This window comes from Drosophila tropicalis, unplaced genomic scaffold (genome assembly GCF_018151085.1).
Source record: "Drosophila tropicalis isolate 14030-0801.00 unplaced genomic scaffold, ASM1815108v1 contig_867, whole genome shotgun sequence".
In the NCBI taxonomy this organism is placed as follows: domain Eukaryota; kingdom Metazoa; phylum Arthropoda; class Insecta; order Diptera; family Drosophilidae; genus Drosophila; species Drosophila tropicalis.
The window spans coordinates 260,854-282,543 of NW_027173362.1; the positions used below are offsets into that span (position 1 = coordinate 260,854).

Consider the following 21,690-nt stretch of genomic DNA (forward strand, 5'->3'; position numbering starts at 1 on the left):
TGTTTAATTGGGCGGAAAGTGGGTGGTAAACATATTTATTTTTAAAATTCAAAGGAATATTTCTTACATATTAAACTATGAGCTATTGATACTTTTGAATTTATTTTAAATCACTTGTATCGAGCAAAGGCACAACACTATCCATTTTGGTTGGACTATATAAAGAATACGGTGGATTCGTTGTCGTCACAGGACGTCGTCTATCCGCCAGCGGACTGCTTGTGCCAACGACATATCCATGAGGGCTACTACTGGAGCTGCTAACTAGACTTTCACGTTTGTCAATCACACAATCAAAGAAACGTGATAGCTTCACAGCGTCTGTGGTACCTGCAGCCAAACTGCGATTGTCTCGGCAGTTCAACCAAATCTCTTCAGCACCACATTTGTCAGCTGTAATGGGAATAGGCGACAAGAGGTGAAATGTGTGAGTGTAGTGTGTGTTTAAGATCGCTTACCTATGCCACCGGCTTTTTTTACCGCTGTCTTCGGTTGACGCTTCTTGTCAATTAGATCCAATTTGGTACCCATGACCAATATGGGTATTTGGGTGGCACCCAGAAACTCTTCCATATCAAATCGCAAATGGTTATCACTAGAGGAGTAGCCAGATAGGGATGATGATAGCGGTGTTGGGGGTGTTGGCGGCATTGAGGTGCCCCGACATTTATACGTATCCTTGCCCTCTTTGTTGACAATCTCAAAGAGCCAATCGAGCAATTGCTCCTGCGATTTGCCATTTGTCAGATCGTGGACCAAAATAATGCCGTGTATGCCGGAATAGAAAACACTACGCGTATTTTTGTGACTCAATGAACCGCCAATGTCAAAGATTTCCACAAAGTATGGACATTGGCGAGCTGTGCCCTCCTTGTATTCATGGATCTTCACTTGAATATTGCATCCAACTGTCCAGCCAGGACGTATAAGGCACTCATTGTGAGCAATTAAATGTGTTAGACAAGTTTTGCCAACGCCTGCATGGCGGGATTGAGAAGGATATCAGTTGTTAAGGATCAAGATCTGCTAAAATATCGAATACCCACCAGAGTCACCCACTACAACAATTCTTACACGATTATTCATGTTGTTTAGAACTGTTGTCATATTGTACAACAAAACATCTGTTTTGTAAATCTGCGGTATTTATGTTTCTTAGTCTTTAGTATTTATTTTTTAGTATTTAGAATAGTAGTTCCGCTCAGTTATCCACGCGCATTTATCAACACTGCTTCTACCGACTAGTTCGCCTCAGTTCATTTTGAATTGATTCGTACTTCCATCTGATAAAAAGTTATTGTTTTTTTTTTTGTTACTACTTAGTTAACTAAACGAAAATTTTAAAAACTTAAAATGCCAGTAAGATCCAAACCATTTATGTTTAATTTATTGCACAAAACTACAAAAAATCTGTTTTCTTTAGGCCTTCCATTCGGAAATCGAAGAAGTCAACCGGCGAGTGGGAAATATGGCAATTTTACCACTACGTACTAAATATCAAGGACCAGCGCCCAGTATACAAATTGATAACGACATCATTGATGAGTCATTGTATTATTTTAAAGCAAATGTTTTCTTTCGTACATATGAAGTGAAGGCAAGTACATATGTACATATATACATACATACACAATTTGTTGGTATAGGAAAATCATTCATATCTAATCACAATGAATTTGTTGTTATGTTCATTTAAACAGTCCGAAGTGGATCGCGTTCTTATCTATGTTACCCTGTACATTATTGAATGTTTAAAGCGAATGGCTCATTGTACCAGTAAAGCGCATGCCCAACAGGAGCTATTTAGTCTGGCAATAGCAAAGTTCGATATACCCGGCGATTCAGGATTTCCGTTAAATTCGGTATATACTGCACCCGAAAATCCCGATATGATGCGTCAGTATATACAACAGTTACGTCAGGAGACGGGAAACCGTTTACTGGAGAAAGTCTTTGATAACGCTGACGATAAGCCAAACAAATGGTGGATTTGTTTTGCCAAGAGAAAATTCATGGAAAAATCCCTGTCGGGACCAGGACTCTAATTTTACAGAACTCGCACTGAGATTTTTTACAAAAGTGTTGTCTAAACAGTTATTAGTTTTGAACTAGTTCCAACATTTTCAAATATAAACGGCGCCATATTCAAATTTGAAGGGACTCTGAAATTCTCGAAATGTTTTGTAACTGCTTACTCTCAGTTAATAACAACAATTAAAGATAAAGTAAAAATAATGGCTTATTATTAATCATTTATTTAAAATTTCATGTTTACGCTTTTCGTTTTTGTTTTATCAATAGAAATGTTGTTGTTTTGTTTTTTTGTACAATGACAAATCTTAAAATTACTAGTTACAAAACGGTGCAAAAACAAAAAAAAAGTACATTTATGTAGAAAATAGTCTTAATTATAAGTATACATAGACGCTATACGATTACATCATTATTTACAAAGAAACAAATACTTGGCCAGCCTTTATACGACAAAAAGACATAGACATTTTGATCCATTGAATTACTTAATTGAACTCCTTGACGATATCCACAATGCTCTGATATGTGCCAGCCACGATACCCAGTACGGCCACAGCTAGAATCACAATATTTTTCAAATATATCCAATGGCCCAGACCCTTGGGGACTTGGGCACGTGTCACAAAATCGATCAGTACGGGGATGACAAAGGCCAAGCAGGTGGAGCAGAGTGAGCCGATAAGGGAGATGAAAAGATTGAGTTGAGGCACCACCAAAGCGACGCTGACTAAAATTGTCCAAATATAGAATATCGCATGATATTAGGGTTATAGTGATTTAGTGGACTATATGGATACTTACATGTCATCATGACCATTATGAACCGTAAGCACACTTGCATGGTAATCGGATATTTCTGGGCACAACCATTGGATCGCTTTAACGGTGGCCAAAGAATCTTCATCATCACAAAGAACTGTATGGGATAGCCAAAGAAGACACCCATAGCGGCTACAATTTTTACCACCTGTGAAAATCTAAAAATAGCAAAGCAAATCACAACCAACTTTAGCACCTGAAAAGAAAAGTCCCACTCCAAAATATACTCACACATCCTCGACAACCAGATTCAGTGTAATGCTGCCTTCGACTTCCTCTCCCCATCTTGTGTAGCTAACAAAACCCGTGAAAATGAACAAAGCCGTAATTAAAAACATTGTGACATTCAATACGCCGAACCGCTTGCTGAATTGTTCGGGATCCTTCATGGAATTCCTCAAGGGCAATATCAGGGCGATTCCTTCATACGAGAATAGAGCAGTGCCAAAGAATAGCGACAATTGGGAGCCACCAGTAAATAGATGACGTTCACTTATCGGGGGCATTGGTCCACTCGTGAATGCAATGGTCAGTGTGGAGATTAACCCGAATAATAGAGCCACATTGGCCAATAGTGAGACGGGCGAAATGTATTTCAAATTGGTCATGAGCGATGGAATCATGGCGGGCAGAAGAGTAATCAACATGGTCATGGACATGCTGATCTCAACGCCATTTTGTCTTAGCACCTGGAAGGAAAGGAAACATATGTACATATGAACCATTGAATGGGTCGGACAAATGGAGTTTCAATTGAAATCATGGTGACAAAATAACGGGAAATTCTGTCGTTTTTGGGTTAGTAGTTTTTAATTTCATCTTACCTGATAGAGGTTCTCTGTGATGAACACAAAATATATGGCACAGAAACCAAATTGGGTAACACACAAAAACATCTCGACAATTAGTTTCATTGCCTTGGACATTCGTCTCAGGGGTCGCGGTCCATACTCAAAGCTCTTCTCCACTGTTTCGGGATAATCGTAGAATGTTGCTCCCGGGGTCCTTTCCACGGCCAGCATGGAGCCCCGTATAAGCATACGCTCGCAATGCACACACATCACAGCAATCACGGGCAGGAGCAGACTGGCACCCACCAGGCCTCCGTTCTTGTAGCAATCGCCCATGGCAAAGAGGCCGGCACCTACGCTGCCCTTGAAGAGATGTGTGGCTGCTTCCAGATTGCTGGTGGCATGTCGTCTCTTCACCTGATTGCTTTCCGCATCCTCTGCTTGTTGTTTCTTGGTTGCTCCTTCGGTCTGTTGTTGGGCCCCTTTGCCAGGGGGTGCTGTGATCTCAAGTGTTTTGCCCATGTCGCCAGCTTCGATGGCCTTATCTTGATGCTGTTGCTCTTGGTGCTGTAGTTAATGGAAAATTTTTAGAAAAAATATTCTAGCAATGTCGAATTGGAAGGGAGCAATATATACATATAAAGCTTGCATTTTAACGGTTCTTTCAACCAAGGTGCAGAGAAAGAAGAAGGAGAGAGAGAGAGAGAGAGGGCTACAAGTGTTAACCCTGGAAAGACAACTACACTGAACGACAAAATTGCAGCGTTTATCTGATTATTGAATATCATTTCTTTAAATATACATATATAATATATTGTATCACATGGGAGAATCATTTTTTCAACTTAATACAAATGGAGATATTGAGGTAGGTCAGTCGTCGTGCCGACTTTGATATACCATGCACTAATTGTAAGGGAAACAACAGTTTTAAATTTATATGACCAAATGTATGTACAGTGTTGGAAAATGTAATAAAAATCACCTTAACCCTAAAAATTATATGCAAGCCATATAAAAATGGATAACATCTAAACTTTACGTTGTATTCAATATTGTGTTTGTTTTTGACCGTTTATTGAAATTTGCATACAGTGGACCCACGGCTAACGAATAGACACAAAAAAGGTAAAAAAATAAAGAATCTTCTTCCGTGCAATCCCTATTCAGATCCATTAAAAGTGTCATAAGTTTAATTTTTCTTTTAAGGAAAGCTGAACTTACATGTGTATTAGTATTGGCGAACTTTCAGTTCTATAAAATTGTTGATAGTTGCTTTCAATAACAGTTTAAATTGAAACATGTAATGAGTGTACTAATTAAGCGGTAATTAATTTTACATTGATCTTATGGGAAGGGTAGTTTTGCTTAACTAACGTTTCGCTTAACGGACAAGTTGCTGGAACCAATTGTACTCATTAACCGAGGGTCCACTGTACTTCTTTAAATCCAGTAGAATCCGGTTATAGCGTCGCGACGCTCAAGGGACCGACAATTTAGCTTCGTTTTATCCGGAAGACATTTTAACCGGAAGAAAGCAACAAATTTTTGTCTTGATTATTTTACGATCGCCACGTTCATAATGTGTTTTAAAATTAAAACAATTATTTTTAAATCAAAATCAAAAATTTAATAAACTGTAAATTAAATTTAAAATTGTGACTTTTAAAAACAGTTGCTCATAGCATAAAATGGTGTTTAGCTTATATAAAATAATACAACAATAAGACAATCATAATATAGAACGACGGAAATGTATATTAAGATTAGTAGAACATACTATGTAACCCGATTATAGATATCGATGGCTCATCAGTCATATGTAGACCCCATAGCAATAAACACCTGGTTAATTAAGCTGCTATGATTAGCTCTTATCAACCTCACACCACGACGAACTATGCACTAGTGAGCTCACTATTTTTACTGTAAAAGAAGTGCATTATTCTTAGGAAGATCAGAAACCAATTGTAGCTACATCGGCCCCATCAGTCCACCCATTTTATGTGTTGGTTGCGACAACTATTAGTCAGTGGCTTATGTGCTAGTGCCTTATTACATATGTATTTGTAAATACATTATGATCTTGGACGTTTTCGTCACTGTGCTGACCAACAATGTTGTCCTCGGAAGGTTCCCCACAAATCGCCACACCATTGTAAGCAAGAACCTATTCTTCCAATTCTTTTTTTTTAAATCGGAGCTGATTTTTGAGAGCTTTTACCCAAACCAATAAGACATGTCATTTTGGTTTTTAATATCACTTGACAATGAGTTTCTGCTACTAATAAATCAATACATTTCTAGTTTTTTTGGCATTACGTTACATTATCCGGTATAATTATGGAAAACATTGTTTGAATGGGGAGCAACCAAGTCAACCTTTTTAAATGAGTACAAATTTTATACCTCTAGATGATCTAAGAGTAAACTTATGATGATCTAAGAGTAAACTTACTAACTTTAATGTCTCTAACTACTATAGTTTGTTAGAAATTCAGTTTTGTTTAAATTTCAGGGCCGGAAGGAGGCGTGGCAAAAGTTTTAAATAAACTTGACCACAATACATACTACACGAGTCTACATAGCAAATTTGGAGGCTCTAGCTATTATCGTCTCTGAGATGTACGTGTTCATACAGACGGATATGGCTGGATCGACTGTAGGCTGTAGGCGGTTGACGGTAGCCAAGTCTCTAAATCGTATTGTAATGCTATTTCGTAATGTTGTAGCATGTAGGACTATGAGAAGCATATTAGGATTGGCCTGAAGTGTAAGAGTTTTTTGTTTGGATGAAAATAGTTAGAAAATGTTACACACATTGGCATTTTGTGACTCCCCCCTCACCTGGATTTGTCCATGGACATATTTCAAATCGTCAGGCTTACACCTATTAGTGTGGCCATGAGTGTACATGCCAAATAAGTACATATACATACATTCATGGGGTCAAAACACCTTTATTCGTTTGTTACAAATATTTCGGTGACCTTCCATGGAAAATTGACACAAATTTTTTCCTTTTTCTTGATGGTTCATTCGTGGGTCTTGAGTTCTTTTAGGGTCATGTTAAGATTTGAATTTTTAATGTACTAGAAACCTTTGTTGAGAGTGAAATTATGTATTGTCCATTTAAAAATGAAATTAAAACTAATTCAACTCTTCATCTTTTAGATTAAAATCAGCCAAAAGCTTCATTCAAATTGTTTTCTTTAATACATAGACTATCTTTGATAACAATCGTTAGTATATAACTTTGAAGATCGCGTCCCAAGTTCGTTTAGTTCTCTCAAATGCACAGAATTCACTTTTCATACACGGAAACACTGCAATTAGTTCGAGAGTCTCTTTCCAAGGCCGAATCTGGATTCGTATTGATTCAATTTGTTGTTTATAGTTGTTCAATTAGTGAAACAGATTTGTAGTTTGCATTTTTTTACTTAAAAGCTGCTGCTTTTTGTTGTTGTTGTAAATGGAGTTTAATGCAACAACGAAAAAGAAAAATCTCTTTTTGCTTCTCGATGGAAAGCGAAAAAACACAAAAGGGCAAGGAAAAACCATCTGACGTATTTGGATCCAGCATAAATCAGTTGAAATTATAAGCAGACTTTATCAAATACAATTGCTTTTGTTTAACTGATAAGAGATTCCGATAGTTAGATATTATTATTAATGAAATGTAAGTCAGATACATATATATATATATATCTACTAACAGTCTGGGTTTAACACCTGTGCACACTAATTGTAAGTATAATTGTATATAACTAGATTGGATAAGATTGGGCACCTTTTTTTTGTTGCTCAAATCGAATATGTTTCGAATATTATCGGAGCCAACGTTTTACCGGACCGTGCGCGTTAAGAACACAAACCAGACTCAATGCATGAATTGAATTGGCCAACTAAAGCAAGCAGAGCAAATTGTCGAGTCGGTCAAGTCCGAGATACTCGGCCTGTTTGGCTGTCTCTCTTGCTCTCTAGTTCGTTCCGACTTTGCTTTGCCCTCTTCATGCAAAACTGATAACTGATTCGTTTTTCAACAGCTATAGCATATCGAATTATAGTAGATTTCGAAGATCTAGAAACGGAATCTAGCTACCCACATACCCAAGTATATTTTGTGAAAATTTAAAGTCAATCGAAAGAGTTGAAACTAAATTTTATTGTCGCTTATTCCCCTTGCTCAAAATCGATCAAATTTCGAATGCAATCTTCTTACAACTGGATATTTTTGGAAATTTATAACTATTTTATACTGTTTTCTAACAAATTGAATCAACAATTTTGAATTTCTTCTTTAAGTTACGATCACTCTTAGTGAAGAATTGAAAAGTGTTTGAGAAACTTATAAGAAAGAGAATTGGAATCGCAATAACAATCATAACGGGATAGATAATGGCTTTATATTGAATTCGAATTTGAAGAGAGATTTGCCTGATCAGAGCTTTAGCAAGAATGAAAACTGAAAACCGCTGGGAAATCCCTTTCAATCATTTTGCAACTGAAGAAGACAATGGGAGATAGAGCTCGAGAACGGAATGAAATTGGGTTTGATCTGCATTTTGGCGATATTGAGTTGGATTAAATTGGTTGGCACTTGAATATGATTAACTTTGGGATCTTTTTGCATACTACGATTTATTGTTCCAATTGAAGGCATACAAATCCAGTTAACCGAAGCAAATGAAAAATGTGGAATTCCCCTAAAGGTGGAAAGGAAAACTAATTAAGCTAAACTGAATCGTAAATTCGTTATAGCAACAAGTTTAAAAGATAAGAATAGAAACTTGGCGAAATGCACTTACACTGCGCAACACAATTTGCCACACAATTTGCGACTCAATCTTGATTAGACATTATAGTATGTATGTATAATATAGTAAGCGAATCCAACCAAGTGATACAAATTAAGTCCATGAATGGAATGGGGAATTGATTGCCAGGATCGGGATGGCGACGATGAAGGATCTTTGAGGGGGAATCCCTCCTCACTCACTGGATCCATGCACGTGTCTATTAACCGAAATTTTAGCGCATTCTTGCTCGTATCTGAAATGTATGCAATTGTAAAGTTTTCGTGGAAACATGAACATGGAAGCTCAACAAGTTCGTGATCATTACACCTTCTAGCCGCCGTCTCCACCCCTCCCCAACAGACCACGGCCATTCGACCAACCGCATTGGGACGCCTAGAAATTTGCAGGCCTTGATTGAGTTTGAGTGGCGTTTGTTTGTTTTTTTTCCGTTCCTCTTCTCATACACTTTACGGGAAATGTGGAAAAACCTGTGCATATTGATTAAGCGGACCGTTCTTAAAGCGTATTTATCAGTACGGATATTAACCGAAATTCTGACAAATATTAAAGGTATTTAGGAAGATTACTAAAACAATACTCTTTAGTTTTCCACAGTGGGATCATGATATCTATCTTATGTAATCCCTTGCTAAATATGATAGATCTTAAAGAGTTTTAAAAGGCATCAAGCGACATAATGTTGATTGGAAAGATTTTGATTAAATTTTCATTAAAACTTTCATTTAATCTTGGTTCAGTTTCCTTTTTAATAATTGTAACAATAAATTAAGGTGATTGTTAGTGTGTGTACAATTCGTTGTGCTGTTGGACAACTGATCTATAATTTTTTATTTTTGTATTCTTTTTTGCCCAAGCGCCAGTTAAAAGAAGGAGAATATAAAAAACAACAACAACATTAATTGCATTCACCCTCAATCAATGCATCGATTCGATCGTTTGATCAATGTTTACGGAATTCAGCAATTGGATTATGTAAGAGGTAATGGAAGGGGCTGGGAAGGGGATGATAACTAACGGAAGTTTTCTCCTACCCATAAGGGTCTGTGAGGTTCAATTTCAGACATCGACAATGACAATTGAAACGACAAAAATAATAGAACAAAATATAAAAATATATACGGTTTAGATTAGATTTATTCAGTTTAATTTGGATTAGATTAGTCCTACTCGAGTGCATACACCGGCGGGCAAAAGTGTAGCACCACTTGCAGTCTTCTATTCAGAGTAAACCTACAATGATGATTCTTCCACCATTTGATTTATAACCATTTAACTGTCTTGTCCATGAGTTTAAAGTCGTTTGCTCCATCAGAATAGAAATGGTCATGGCGTTTATAAAGAAGTTTTCCAAAATGTTTGGACCAATATTTAAATGGTAACCAATATCAATAGAGTTACGGCAATGCCAAAGAACGTATAGAGGATAATCTACTGGAATTTCATATGATGATGTTGAATTGGATACATAGATAAACTTTCAAAAGCAAAGACAAATAATTGTTGTCTAAAAATGTCTATCAGACATTTGGCTTTGCCTTCAATAAACTTTTGGTTAAAGAATCATCATTGCAGGTCAGCTCTGAAACAAAGTGGTGCTATAGTAATGCCCGTCAGTGTACATACATACATAGAGAGATATTCCCACTGCTTTAGCCTGAGCAAAAGTAATAATGGGCAAAAAAAAAAAACAGAAAAAAACTGGCTAAAATACATCACGTTCAAATTTAGGTCAATGTCAACTACCAAATTTGAATTTGAAAACATTAAATTTTTTGTGGACTTATCAAAGCACGTGCTATGCTGTGTGCGTGTGTGTGTGTGTGTGTGTGTGTTGATACAAATACCAGTTAAACCAGTTGATTAATATGGCGAATGACGTTTTTTTTTTTATTAATGATTCGATCAGTTCGATTTCAATTCTGGTTTTAAAGATGATTCAAACGGTCTACACGCCATTAATCCGTTTGAATAAATTTGCCAAAATTTTTGTTCGAAAATAAGTTAGCACTTTTTTTTCCATCTCTTGATTGGTTAGATTGGCCAGAATTAAGTCTTGTTACCCTAAGCAAATCGTAGTTTCTTTAGGTAACCTTAACACGTCGATTCCAAAGATAGTCTAACGAATCCTTTTAATGCCCAAGCAGTTTGTTAGGATTCTAATGAGTAGTGTCCATTCGTTCGATTATAATCGAAATTCTTGTTTACACGATCCGAACTCAAATTTTCTTGCTAACAAATCTTAAGCACTCATTTCAAGGATAAACCAGAGGGCCGCAGTTTGTACCCCCCAGCAACTTTTTTTGTTGTCCTTCACTTTCTCACAGGCAACAGAGTGGGAAAACGTTGTGCCCTAAGGGTCAAATTTTCACGAAAGAACTTCTATGATAGAGTCAAGTGATCCGATCCGGCTAAGTCCGAGATATACAACAGGATCAAGAATATTATAGTATATATGGGCGGAGATGCTTTCTTCTTAGCGTTGCCCTTTTTGCAAGGGTATAAAAATCATGTTTCTTTTCTGAAGTTGATGCTGGATGAAAGGATTTTAAGGAACTTACTTCTCCATTGGCTGATTTGTCCAACATTTTGTTGTTTTTAATATAATTCTTATTATTTTAGTGGGATCTTAATTCCGAATGTTGATATTTAATAATAATAATAGGCTTTACCTTAGATATAGCTTAAACTCATTTATCTTACCTCTTACCCATGAGCAGCAGTGACTATATAGAAAGAACCATCCCTGAGTATAGAAATTGAATCATAATTTATTTTCTCATATCTTAAATATTATGCAAAAAAAAGGTACATATGTACATACATACATACATATGTATATATGTACATAGGTTGTAGTTAAAGATTAAAAAATATAGGTTTATATTAAAATGGCCTCGAAACGAATTTGTGGGGCAGACTTTGTCTAGAGGATTATAAAAAAATAGAATCAATTCTATTAATTCGAGTGTGGTTCTTTATTTGTGTTGATTAAAGTTTCTCCTCTTCGCCAAAATGTTTTACTATCTGCTTGAGGCTCTCATATGAGCCAGTGATGAAGCCCAACATGGCCAAGACCAAAATGAGCAGATTCTTGATACAAATCCAGAAACCAGGGCCTTTGTTGGGCTCGCTCTTGGCGATTAGCTCGATGACAGGCGGAAAGACCAGGGCCAGGGCGGTGGAGCAAAGGGCTCCGATAAGCGAGATGAACAGTCCCAGGGCCGGCACCATTTGAGCAATGGCCACTGACAAACAGAAAGATGGCATCAAGATGGAGGATTCAGGTTGGACTTGGGCTACTTACATGTGACCAAGACGAGGAAGGTACGAAAGGCAAGTTCGCCCAAAAGGGAGCGACCTTTGCAACCACAGATTCTTTTCGTCTGTGGCCACATTATCTGGATGGCCACAAAGAATTGCAAGGGATAACCCAACAGGACACCAGTGGAGACCATTAGCTTGACAGCCTGGGCCAGTCTAAGTGTGCGAAAGGGGAAGAATGTACAATATTCTGTTGTCTAATTTCCAGACGGACTCCAGACTCACATGGAATCGCCGAGATTCAGGGTCAAACTTCCTCCAACATGATCACCCCACTTTATATAGCCCACTGATCCGGCAAATACGAACAACACCGAGACAAAGAACATGCCCACATTGAGCACTCCCAATGTACTCTCGAACTGGGGGGTTTTTTTTCATGGCATTCTTCAATGGCATCACCAGAGCAATGCCCTCGAAGGCAAATATGGCGGTGCCAAAGAAGAGTGCCAACTTCGATCCATTTGTCCAGTAGGCGCGTTCCCCGATATCTGGGAGTCCATCTTTGAGGGCATAGAACAAGGTGATTGCCAGACCCAGAATCATGCACACGTTGGCAAACATTGAGACGGGGGTCAGCCATTTCAAGTTTGTGATCAGTGAGCTAAGTAGAACCGGTAAAAAGGCCAGCAGCATGACCAGATGTACATCCATATCGATGCCATAGGCTTGAAAAATCTTCAAGACAATTTAAGATTGATTCAGTTCCATTTCCGTTTCCACTCTACTCCGCCTCCTCACTCACCTGTTTCACATTCGTGCTGATGAACACAAAATAGATGCAACAGAAACCCAGTTGGGTCACACATATAAAGGTATCGACCAATCTTCCCATTGTGCGGGACCATCTTCTCAATTTCATGGGACCATTCTCGAAGCATTGCTCCACAGTCACGGCATAGTCGGCGCAGACGGATTCCCCATGCAAATCGCGCATCTTCTTGGAGCAGGCAATCAGAACATGTTGGCAATGGATACACACCACAGCTATGATCACAGTGAGCACTGGAGCCACCAACAGTCCACCATTCTTGAATGCATCTCCCATGGCAAAGAGTCCTGGTCCAATATTTCCCTTGAACAGATGCACGAATGTCTCTAGATAGCTTGATCATATTGAAACGGAGAGTACATGTTGATCATTTGGCTAGAGCAAGGAGTTGGAGTGTTGGAGTGTAGGAGTGGATTGGCAGTGGAGCTAGGCGGGCAATTGGAGGGGGATTGGGTTGAGTCAGGTTACAGGATTAGGTTCTTAGCATTTGGGTGGTTCACTTGAATTTGTTTTTTTTAATTGCACTTTTGTTTTGGGATCACTTGAACTCGTTAGTAGGAAAGGATAAAGCAGACTTATAGGATAAATATAATCAGATTAGATACTTAAATTAGCATTAGCGGTAATCAGCAGGTTAGGCAGGTTAGTGGCAGGTTAGTAGCAGGTTAGAGGCAGGTAACAATTGGCATTGGGGATCATCAGCAGATGGTTAGTGTTGGGGTTAAGCAGTTAAGGGGGAATTTAGGCAGGCATTTTATTTGGTTTTGTCCACTTTCAATTGGTTAGTCGGTTAGTTAGTTAATTAGAAGTCCATGCAGTCCATACCTTGTGGGTGGATGATATTCTTCATGGTTTTCCTCGTTCTCCGTTTCCTTGGGGTCCTTGGCTGGTGCAGTCCCCCCCATCTGGGCTAGTCGCCGCTGGCATTGCTGACGATGTTGGATTTCTCTGGTCTGGTCTTGCAATAGGTGGCGCCTTTATAATACATATACATATGTATATGTATATGTATATTTTGTTTGGGAGTAAAAAGTAATTTCTTTTTTGAGAAAATTTAGTTTTCTTTCACTAAATGGGCAGCTGGTTTTTTTTTTTCTTTTTGCTGGGGACAGCTTTCTATATGGACTGCTCGATTTGTTTCATCTGTTCAATTGAGTTTGTCCAGATGACTCTTAATTGCTTTCACGCAGAACACACAAATTCAGCTTTCGGGATCGGGATTGGGGAAAATGTTTTGTTAAGTGAATGAAGCTTAAATCATCAGAAGACTCATGCTTCCGCCTTTTGAGGAAGATCTTTAATTGGGTTCTATTGAGTGGGTATTCGAAATTTGAGCGACTAAATGGTAAATGTGGCTAAACTAATTGTTTGACTTCACTTTTGGATTTGCTTTCACTTTCATACCCATATAAATGATGAGAATGAATAAAAATTACCCCGATTTTGGTATAAAAGGAATATCAAAAGGAGTGAATACGTAAGTAAATTTAGTAACTATGTATGTATGTATATAATTGAATGTACTTGTTTTGTATCTGTATGTTGTTTTTGTATATCTACTTATATCTGATTGATAACTCAAAGCAATTGTTTTGTCATGTTGATGAATAGGCAAAAATGGACCTCCAATTGGATATCATTAAGTGCTTTTGATAAATTCAATCAGTTTTATATGCTACACTCATCTGTACATCAATAGGCACACACACATACATACATATATGTGTACGTAGCTATTGCGAAAAGTGGGAAATCCACTACAGTAGAGCTTCGATAATCAATATAAGCCAATTCAATGAGTTTTATTGGCGGTTTTCACTTACCATAAAAATCAGAAAAATAAGTAACCAATTAAATGATTCATTCAATCAATGAAAAATAAAAAAAAAAAAAAAACCATAAACCTTTGCCAAATTAGCAGCAGCACCAACAACAACAAGAACGTCTACGACAAAACAACAAGAATTCTAGCCATATATCTAGCACGTGCCTATATAGAAGATAAAGCTTATTTGGGGCTTTTATTGAAAATTTCTAGATAATCACAAAGACATGCATGTAGATATACATATGTATGTACCCACACGTAGGTACAGCTATGACCATAAAAATATATTCACTAATTGAACTCTTTTACTTTACCAAGTCAATCTACCTGTAAGTCTGTGTGAACACCTAGATCTCAGAGACTTTAAACAATAGGGCCATCAAACTTGGTAAACAGATTCGTTTAGAATGTAGGCTGATCAAGTTTATTTCAAATTATTACCACGCCCACTTTAAGCTTCCGTTATACGAACTGTACTTCTACCTAATCGCATTGAATTTCAGAGGAACTTGACAAAGTTGGCCGTTGGCGGCGCTAAAGTGCACGTGTGCTTTGAAAAGTGAGCAAGATTATCAGATTTGAAATGATTTTAGAAAGAAACTTTTTCTTTGAACTCATTCAAAGAAGATTTCAATTTTGCTTCAGTTTTAAATTCGAATTATGCTGATGTATTCATTATTTTGTCCATGAGTGTATTAACCAATTTTCGTATGTCGTTGAAGCTTTACACGTTTTGTAAGCACTTACAAAATACACACACATACATACATATATACATATATGTATGGATAGATAGAATATCAGAGTGTAATCACCTGGTCATTGAAGTTCCAGACAATGCCTATCTGAAGTACACCACAATCAGGGCCATGTGTAAAATGTGATAATATCATATTTTCAGGTCTAACAAGAGGAGTTAACTAGACGGAAACATTATTCATGCAAATATCAAATATCTGAAATGCGTGGGAACGTGACTTTAAGTTAAATTCAAAGTATGATTAAGAAATTAATTGCTTATAACAAATGCGAATCTTAATCGCGTGTTATCACCTTGTTATGATGAATATTTCTTTGCCATGAAGATGAATAACTTTATATGTTTGTAGTATATAACACTCAATCTGATAATATACCACTTGTTCTAGGGGCCTAAATTTTAGTTTCCGCTTGATGACAATCCCGTTGGCAACATCAAATTTTTGGTAAACACTCTTCAACCGTATCTACACCAGATTCATTAATGAATTTATGAAATTAAAAGCGAATCATCAATAATCATTGAGAAATTATCACGTCAAAACATTCGCCATTCGTCTATATATTTCGGTTTACTTCATATCACTCCACTGTCACTGTCTGAGATAACACCTCAAGTGTGGTACACTTGACGCAGAGGACATGGCGCCGATAGTGTGCCACAGCGGATCAGATTGGCGGAGGATGGTGATGGTGATGGTGGAGGTGATGGTGCTTTACAATTTTCTTAACTTTTACGAGTGCCTTGTGCAAATCTCGACGCTTATCGGCAGCTAAACGTCGAGAGTTGTATACAAAGTATAAATTGTTTTTTATTTTTCTTGTTTAAAGGGAGGGGTGTCTAAGAGGGGGACACATTAAAACTATGTTAAAGGAAAAATACCTCTAGATAAGAAAAAAAACCCCTAATACAAAAAAGATTGAAGATTTAATCAAGTTAAGTGTGAGATTTTACTTAACTCTGGTGGAAGTAATGACAAAATGATGGCAAATCCTATACCCACTTGTCTTTTCCTTCTAACAAGAAAGTAAAAGTAACCCAGTGCCCGGGCGGGGGGCGGAAGGGGCTGGCTGGGTTGCTGTTTTCATAAGTGATTGTCATTGTTTTTCTTTTTGTTTTTTCAGTTGTCATCATCTCTCAAATCAATTTCATGCCATTGAATGGAAATTTCCCATGTGCGTCAAGTGTTTTCAGTTTCTTTCCTTCTTAGATTTTGTTTTAGATGGTTTTAGACAATTGTTCCCAACCACAAAGATTCCTGAGTTCATTATGGGAATTCTTTCAAGTGCCCATTCAAAAAAATTACTCCCACTACCTTGAATGCACAGCAAAAGGTGATAATTGGAATTTGTTTGAGTAATTGTAGATTATAATTGATCAAAATCAAAAGGTAATTTACTCCATAGGTAGCTAATGCTATTTGTTATCAAATTTTCAATGGAATTCTGTCTAATCTCGGCAAGGTATTTTCATTTTGAGCTCAATAAATTGGTTCTATTCGCGTTTTGTTAATCATAACACAGGCCGACATTTTTGAGGTCATGAAAAAGTGTTTGCAGTTCAATAGGTCTCCTATAGTAATTGGGGGCTGCTAATCACGGCCCTGTACTTAGTTTTTCTCCATCACGTCAGGATTTCGAAAAAATGCGTTCAAATTATTCAAAATTACCTAATTTGCAATATATTTTTCCATGATATAAGCATAATATTGTACTAAAAACATTATTACTTTATCCTATTAATATATTAGGCTTGATTGAAAATGAATTTACAAAATATCAAAGAGTTATTTCTTTGTTACAATGGATAATATCTTACACTCCGGATATAGTTCTATAATGAGTAAAATTTCAACCAAAAAGTATGCTATAGGGATTTCAAGAATTGTCTGCTTTTAAATTTTAAAAAATTGTGGGAATTTGCTGCGTCTTACAAATTGTATACTAGTTATATGTGCAAACAAGAACTAATTTCCTTACACAAAATATTCTAAAATCCGTAAAAAAAAGTTGAAAATTTTTGTTTAAACTTTCTATAGTATACTTTTGGGTGCCTATTTTTCAACACCAGATCTCCAGATTTTACAAAATCTAGACGTGATGGACAAAAACCAAGTATGCAGTTATAATCAGCGTACCCGAATTAGTTAAGAACACCCTTAAAGTTAACGTCAGCAAAAATCATGTCGGCCTGTGTAATCTATAGATTAAGTTTAAGTAGGCAACCAACTGGTTTGGCTTCGATAGAGTATTAAATCTAAAGCCTATTTAACAATGGGGACATAGTAGAAAGAAATTGTTTATATCGCTTGATTACTTGACAATAAATTTGAAAAGCTTAATATGTCAAATAGTCAGAGGGAATCCCCTAAAAAAAAAGTTATGTTTTGTTTTTTTCCTATCCCAAAACTGGTTTCTCGATATAATTTACCTAAAACATTTCCGGCCATACACATATTTGTGTACATGTGAACAGGGCCGGATTTAAGAAACTGTGTCGCCCGGTGGGCAGTTCTTTTCATTTAGGTTTGAATGCTAAAAATCTGTTCTTCCACTCCAATATTCAACAGCTTCTGAAACAACTTTTAACCTTGATCCACTTTTATTGTATTGTATTGTTCTTTATGGTATTATTATGTACATACAGTGGGGGCCACGAATCTATGACGTTTTGATTCTCTGACTTAAGGTCGGTTTATGTCGGCTCCCAAGTAACTGAATGAAAAAGATTTTTCAATAACTTGTTAGTTATCGTAATCGGATTATGAACCGTAACCTTTGGCCCTTTTTTCGAATGAGAACTATATGATATAGTTGACTGATCTCGATCAAATTTGTTTGGGAGTAAAAAATATGTTACATATATCACAACTCTATGGTAAAAGGGTGAAGAAAAATATGATATAGTTATCTGATCCAACTATATAAACATTCTTGGAAAAAATTTATCATAAACGATTCTGGTTTTTTGTAGATATCCTATCCGGCTTTTTCTCTAGATGAATAATCTTCTTTCGTTTCTCAAAGGGTTTAGCAATGTTTTAACCAATTATAATATATGTAGTGACATATGTATATCCTCTGGGAACTATATGTTATACAAATATGTACTATATCTGAACCGACTATATATGTCATGGACAAAATGTCGAAAATCATAATTTTTTTGATCGGAAACCCTCGAAAATGTTTAAAGACATATAGAAATTATATAGAACCATGGAAAAGTCTAACTCTAAGATGATATTAAAATATAACAATCCAAAGATAAGGCTAACAAGAAGTTATAATATGGATATATGTAATTTATAGATATATTTGTCTGATCCGACTGTATCTGTTTAATAGAACTTTTTGAATTCTGAAGTTAACGTTTCTATTTCAATATATAAGATACAAATATTTATATTTGTCTGCCTTTCGAAGAGTTAACAATGTTTTAACAGTTTGTTGCCTCTGTGCGACTTGTTGCTGTTGTTGCTCTTGCTGTTGTTGTTGCTGTTGTTGTCGTGGCTGACTTTGCACTTGAATTTTGTGCTATTGACTTTATGGAGTTGGTTGTGTTTTGTTTTTCATTTGTCGGCTAATTTGAATACTTTTTCGAAAAAACAAATAGAATTACAAATATTTTGAAATTGTTCGTTTTTTTACACACCTCAGCATCCATTTTTGTTGTTGTTGTTGTTGTCAAAGAACTCGGTCAACGCACGAGATAAACAAGAGACGCGTAATTTGCCAAAAAAAAAAAAAAAAACAAATTGTATTCTTCGCTTTACTTTTTTCTTAGACGCTTTTTCGTTGTTGTTGGTTTTTTTTTGTGTTTAATGATTTATTTTTATAGCCTGTTTTAAAGGCATTGGCATTTTTTTTTTTTTTTGGCTTTTTTCACTAATATTCGGTAAATAATCGTCTTTCTTTCTGTTTTTGGGTGTGAGTGAGTGAGCGATTTGTGTGTGCCGTTTTTTATTTGTATTTTCTTTTCTTTTTTGGTCCTCCGAACGGCGTTTTGTGTTGTTAATCGCTCCACGAAATCATCAAGACTGAAACTGGGGTCCGCCGCTGCCTCTGACGCCGCCGTATTCGGTCAGCGGACGTAACGTAACGCGGTCCGCATTTGTTGTCGTCATCAGTTGACACTGCGCCTCAACACCAACGCCGCCCCCCCACCCCACCTCATCGCACTGGCCCCTTAGTGTTGCCTTCTGCCACTGCTGCCTACCTCTTCACCGTAGTCGTAAATCGTTTTGCCGTAATAATGCAAACTATAACAAAAGAAAAGGCATTAGAAGAAAGAACTTTTGGTTTCTGTTCGCCTGCTTTTCGATATCTTGGTTTTCTGTTCCTTTCTGGCTCGAATTGATGTCTCATTAGAAAAGTATCCAAAAGTTGTGAGAGATAAGAGAGTATAATGTGACGCGTCTTTTTGCTCCAGCAGTCTGTCAGGCAGATGTGATCTAATGTCTGCGATCTGCGTTCTATGGTCAATTCTCGGTTCATTCGGTTTCCCCGCACCACGAACCAGTTTCTCGTCTTCCTTCTTCTCTTTGTCTCTCTCTCTCTCTCTCTCTCTCTCTCTCAACGACAAGAGCCAATTGGATGTCCAACAGGTTGTCACTCAACCGAAAAGCTGAGAAAAAAAGTTCTGTAATTGTTGTAAGTGGGTAGGTGGATGGATAGATGTGTGGGTAAGCGGGTGGCTGAGTGGTTTCAAGAGGGGGGGAGAAGTTGGATTGGATTATTATTAGAATGAGATTTTTATAAGCTAACATTCAATTCTGATTTGTTTGAGTGCGCCTCGCCAGAAGATCGAACCGGTTTACAGTTACATTGGTAAGCTTTCAGATTCTGTTTATCAAAAAGCTCAAAAATTAAATAATATATTCACACAACATTCATTTATATGTAAATGAGTATAAACATGAATATGGGTATTTTCCACTGAATACATCCTTTAGGAAAACGAACTATAAACTTAGCCCGCGCCGAAGTTTGTATACCCTTGCACGTTTTGTTCTTACTCTTTCCTCTGGAAAAACGTTTAATCGAAAACGACGCCATTTGATCGTATTTCTATATGACAGCTATATCGTTCGATCGTTCGATCTTGATGAAATTCGCAATAGTTATTAAAAGCTATATTTAACCGACAAATATTAACTTATTCGACAATGGCAAAGATGAAATCAGCAGTTGCAAGCTTTGCTGTTCTCTTTTCGCTTAATGTAGTTTGAATTCCCAACTACTTTTAGCGTTGAAGACATGGTATGGGCATGTATGGTATGGTATGTTCGTGACTTTGCCGCGTCTGTTGTAGCCATATAATATAGTGTTCCGATCCATTTGAATGCGAAATATACAACCCTTGCTATAGATGGAAGCTTATGTGCAAAAGTTCAGCTCTGTACCTCTAACGGTCTTAGAGGAGATCCCGTCGATCCAGATGGACATAGCTATATGAACTCCTCTCGTCGTGCTGATCAAGAATATATAGATATGTAAGTATGTATGTAAATACTTCTTTCTACCAATTACCCTCAGCCTTTGGAAAAGTCTTAAACAATAAAGTAAGTCCTTTCGTCGACTTGTATCAATTGAAACAATTGTTTTTTTTTGCTAGCATATGCTATCTCGCTCACTCATACAAGCGCACGAGCACTTTGGCGCCGCCACTGATCAACGGCCAACTTCGGCCTTTAGTGAAAAACGTTTATACCCATAACTTAAATAGTTTCAGTTCGATTTTAATATAAATTGATATGTTGGAAGAAACACATAACACTAATTAGTGTGCCATACTTAATTATGAGGGCAGAAGTGGGTGTGGCAAAACTTAAAACAAACTTAATCTGCTTGCGCACTTCCCGAGGGTATGTACATACATAGATACCCAGTTTGGATGCTTTCGCCGAGATCTAGGTGTTCGTCAAAACAGATGGACATGGTGAGATCGAATATTGATGATGCTGATCAAGAATATATACAATATATATTACGAGCTGAATACCGTCACTCAGGCAAATACATATAAACCACTTGACTTTTACTCTAAGTTGGCATGGGTAAATTTGACTTTTGCCAGAAATTAGTATTAAATATAATGTACATAAGAGGGCATGAAAATTCGTTGATTGGGAGAATAAGGAAGTGAAAAAAGTAAAAAATAATCCAGGATATCGCTGGTCTTGACAGAACTATCGGAATGTCTTCCACACTGTAGCTAGTCTTTTAGTAAATATGTTTTTTGACATTAATTTTGATATGATTCCATAAAGATCTTGTAAGATATTTGCTACCTTTTCTTCAGTTAATAAAGGAGAACTGGAATTGAGTTAGATCCTTGTTTTTATAAACTAGGAAAAGTACCGAAACCACGGAAACCAAAAAGACAATCGGCGACAAAAAACCTTGCGAAGTCTTTGGTAAAGGGGTTAACGGGGGTAAAGGCATTCAATAGCAGCAACAGAGGACCAAAATCCGTGGCATCCCGACTTCACAGGAAAGTTTTCCCGTTTCAAGATATCCGGAATGGTCTTCAGTTACCCTAGA

At 37.0% G+C, this 21,690-nt stretch overlaps 4 protein-coding genes across 7 annotated transcripts; 1 reads left to right on the forward strand and 3 right to left on the reverse strand.

Moving 5' to 3' along the window:
* Positions 1 to 19: 19 nt before the first annotated feature.
* Positions 20 to 1,157, reverse strand: LOC137583358 (rab-like protein 3). The gene is made up of 3 exons (XM_068298320.1): positions 1,047 to 1,157; positions 459 to 977; positions 20 to 393 (listed from the first exon to the last, which is right to left on the reverse strand). The coding sequence occupies exons 1-3, from the start codon at positions 1,105 to 1,107 to the stop codon at positions 101 to 103; spliced, it is 873 nt and encodes a 290-aa protein (XP_068154421.1). The 5' UTR covers positions 1,108 to 1,157; the 3' UTR covers positions 20 to 100.
* An 81-nt stretch (positions 1,158 to 1,238) lies between these two features.
* Arpc3B (Actin-related protein 2/3 complex, subunit 3B) lies at positions 1,239 to 2,235 on the forward strand. Its single transcript, XM_068298822.1, has 3 exons — positions 1,239 to 1,359; positions 1,424 to 1,597; positions 1,701 to 2,235. Exons 1-3 carry the CDS (start codon positions 1,354 to 1,356, stop codon positions 2,043 to 2,045), a joined length of 525 nt encoding a protein of 174 aa, XP_068154923.1. The 5' UTR covers positions 1,239 to 1,353; the 3' UTR covers positions 2,046 to 2,235.
* Positions 2,233 to 18,826, reverse strand: LOC137583716 (proton-coupled amino acid transporter-like protein pathetic). Of its 4 annotated transcripts, none has more exons than XM_068298818.1 (5): positions 18,800 to 18,826; positions 3,678 to 4,211; positions 3,085 to 3,542; positions 2,836 to 3,011; positions 2,233 to 2,761 (listed from the first exon to the last, which is right to left on the reverse strand). In XM_068298818.1, the coding sequence occupies exons 1-5, from the start codon at positions 18,809 to 18,811 to the stop codon at positions 2,520 to 2,522; spliced, it is 1,422 nt and encodes a 473-aa protein (XP_068154919.1). In that variant the 5' UTR covers positions 18,812 to 18,826; the 3' UTR covers positions 2,233 to 2,519. The 4 variants fall into 4 exon arrangements, with proteins under 4 accessions (XP_068154919.1, XP_068154920.1, XP_068154917.1 ...); XM_068298819.1 differs by lacking the exon at positions 18,800 to 18,826 and adding an exon at positions 7,435 to 7,549; XM_068298816.1 differs by lacking the exon at positions 18,800 to 18,826 and adding an exon at positions 6,492 to 6,575.
* On the reverse strand, positions 11,416 to 18,942 carry LOC137583717 (neutral amino acid uniporter 4). Its single transcript, XM_068298821.1, is given in 7 exon segments — positions 11,416 to 11,709; positions 11,769 to 11,941; positions 12,011 to 12,162; positions 12,164 to 12,463; positions 12,531 to 12,891; positions 13,383 to 13,532; positions 18,800 to 18,942. Coding segments are annotated over 7 exon segments (1,401 nt in total). The 5' UTR covers positions 18,808 to 18,942; the 3' UTR covers positions 11,416 to 11,452.
* Between the last annotated feature and the right edge of the window lie 2,748 nt (positions 18,943 to 21,690).

Bases quoted from the DNA above. Each gene is read 5' to 3' on its own strand.
- LOC137583716 (XM_068298816.1), bottom strand. From the start codon at position 6,575: ATGTACTTATTTGGCATGTACACTCATGGCCACACTAATAGGTGTAAG. The intron at 3,012-3,084 runs GTGAGTATATTT...TGCTATTTTTAG, and splicing joins AATCTGGTTGTCGAGGATGT to ATTTTCACAGGTGGTAAAAA. The intron at 2,762-2,835 runs GTAAGTATCCAT...GGACAATTTTAG, and splicing joins CATAATGGTCATGATGACAT to TCAGCGTCGCTTTGGTGGTG.
- LOC137583358 (XM_068298320.1), bottom strand. From the start codon at position 1,107: ATGACAACAGTTCTAAACAACATGAATAATCGTGTAAGAATTGTTGTA. The intron at 978-1,046 runs GTGGGTATTCGA...CCCGCCATGCAG, and splicing joins TGTTGTAGTGGGTGACTCTG to GCGTTGGCAAAACTTGTCTA. The intron at 394-458 runs GTAAGCGATCTT...TTCCCATTACAG, and splicing joins AAAAAAAGCCGGTGGCATAG to CTGACAAATGTGGTGCTGAA.
- Arpc3B (XM_068298822.1), top strand. The intron at 1,598-1,700 runs GCAAGTACATAT...TCATTTAAACAG, and splicing joins TTCGTACATATGAAGTGAAG to TCCGAAGTGGATCGCGTTCT.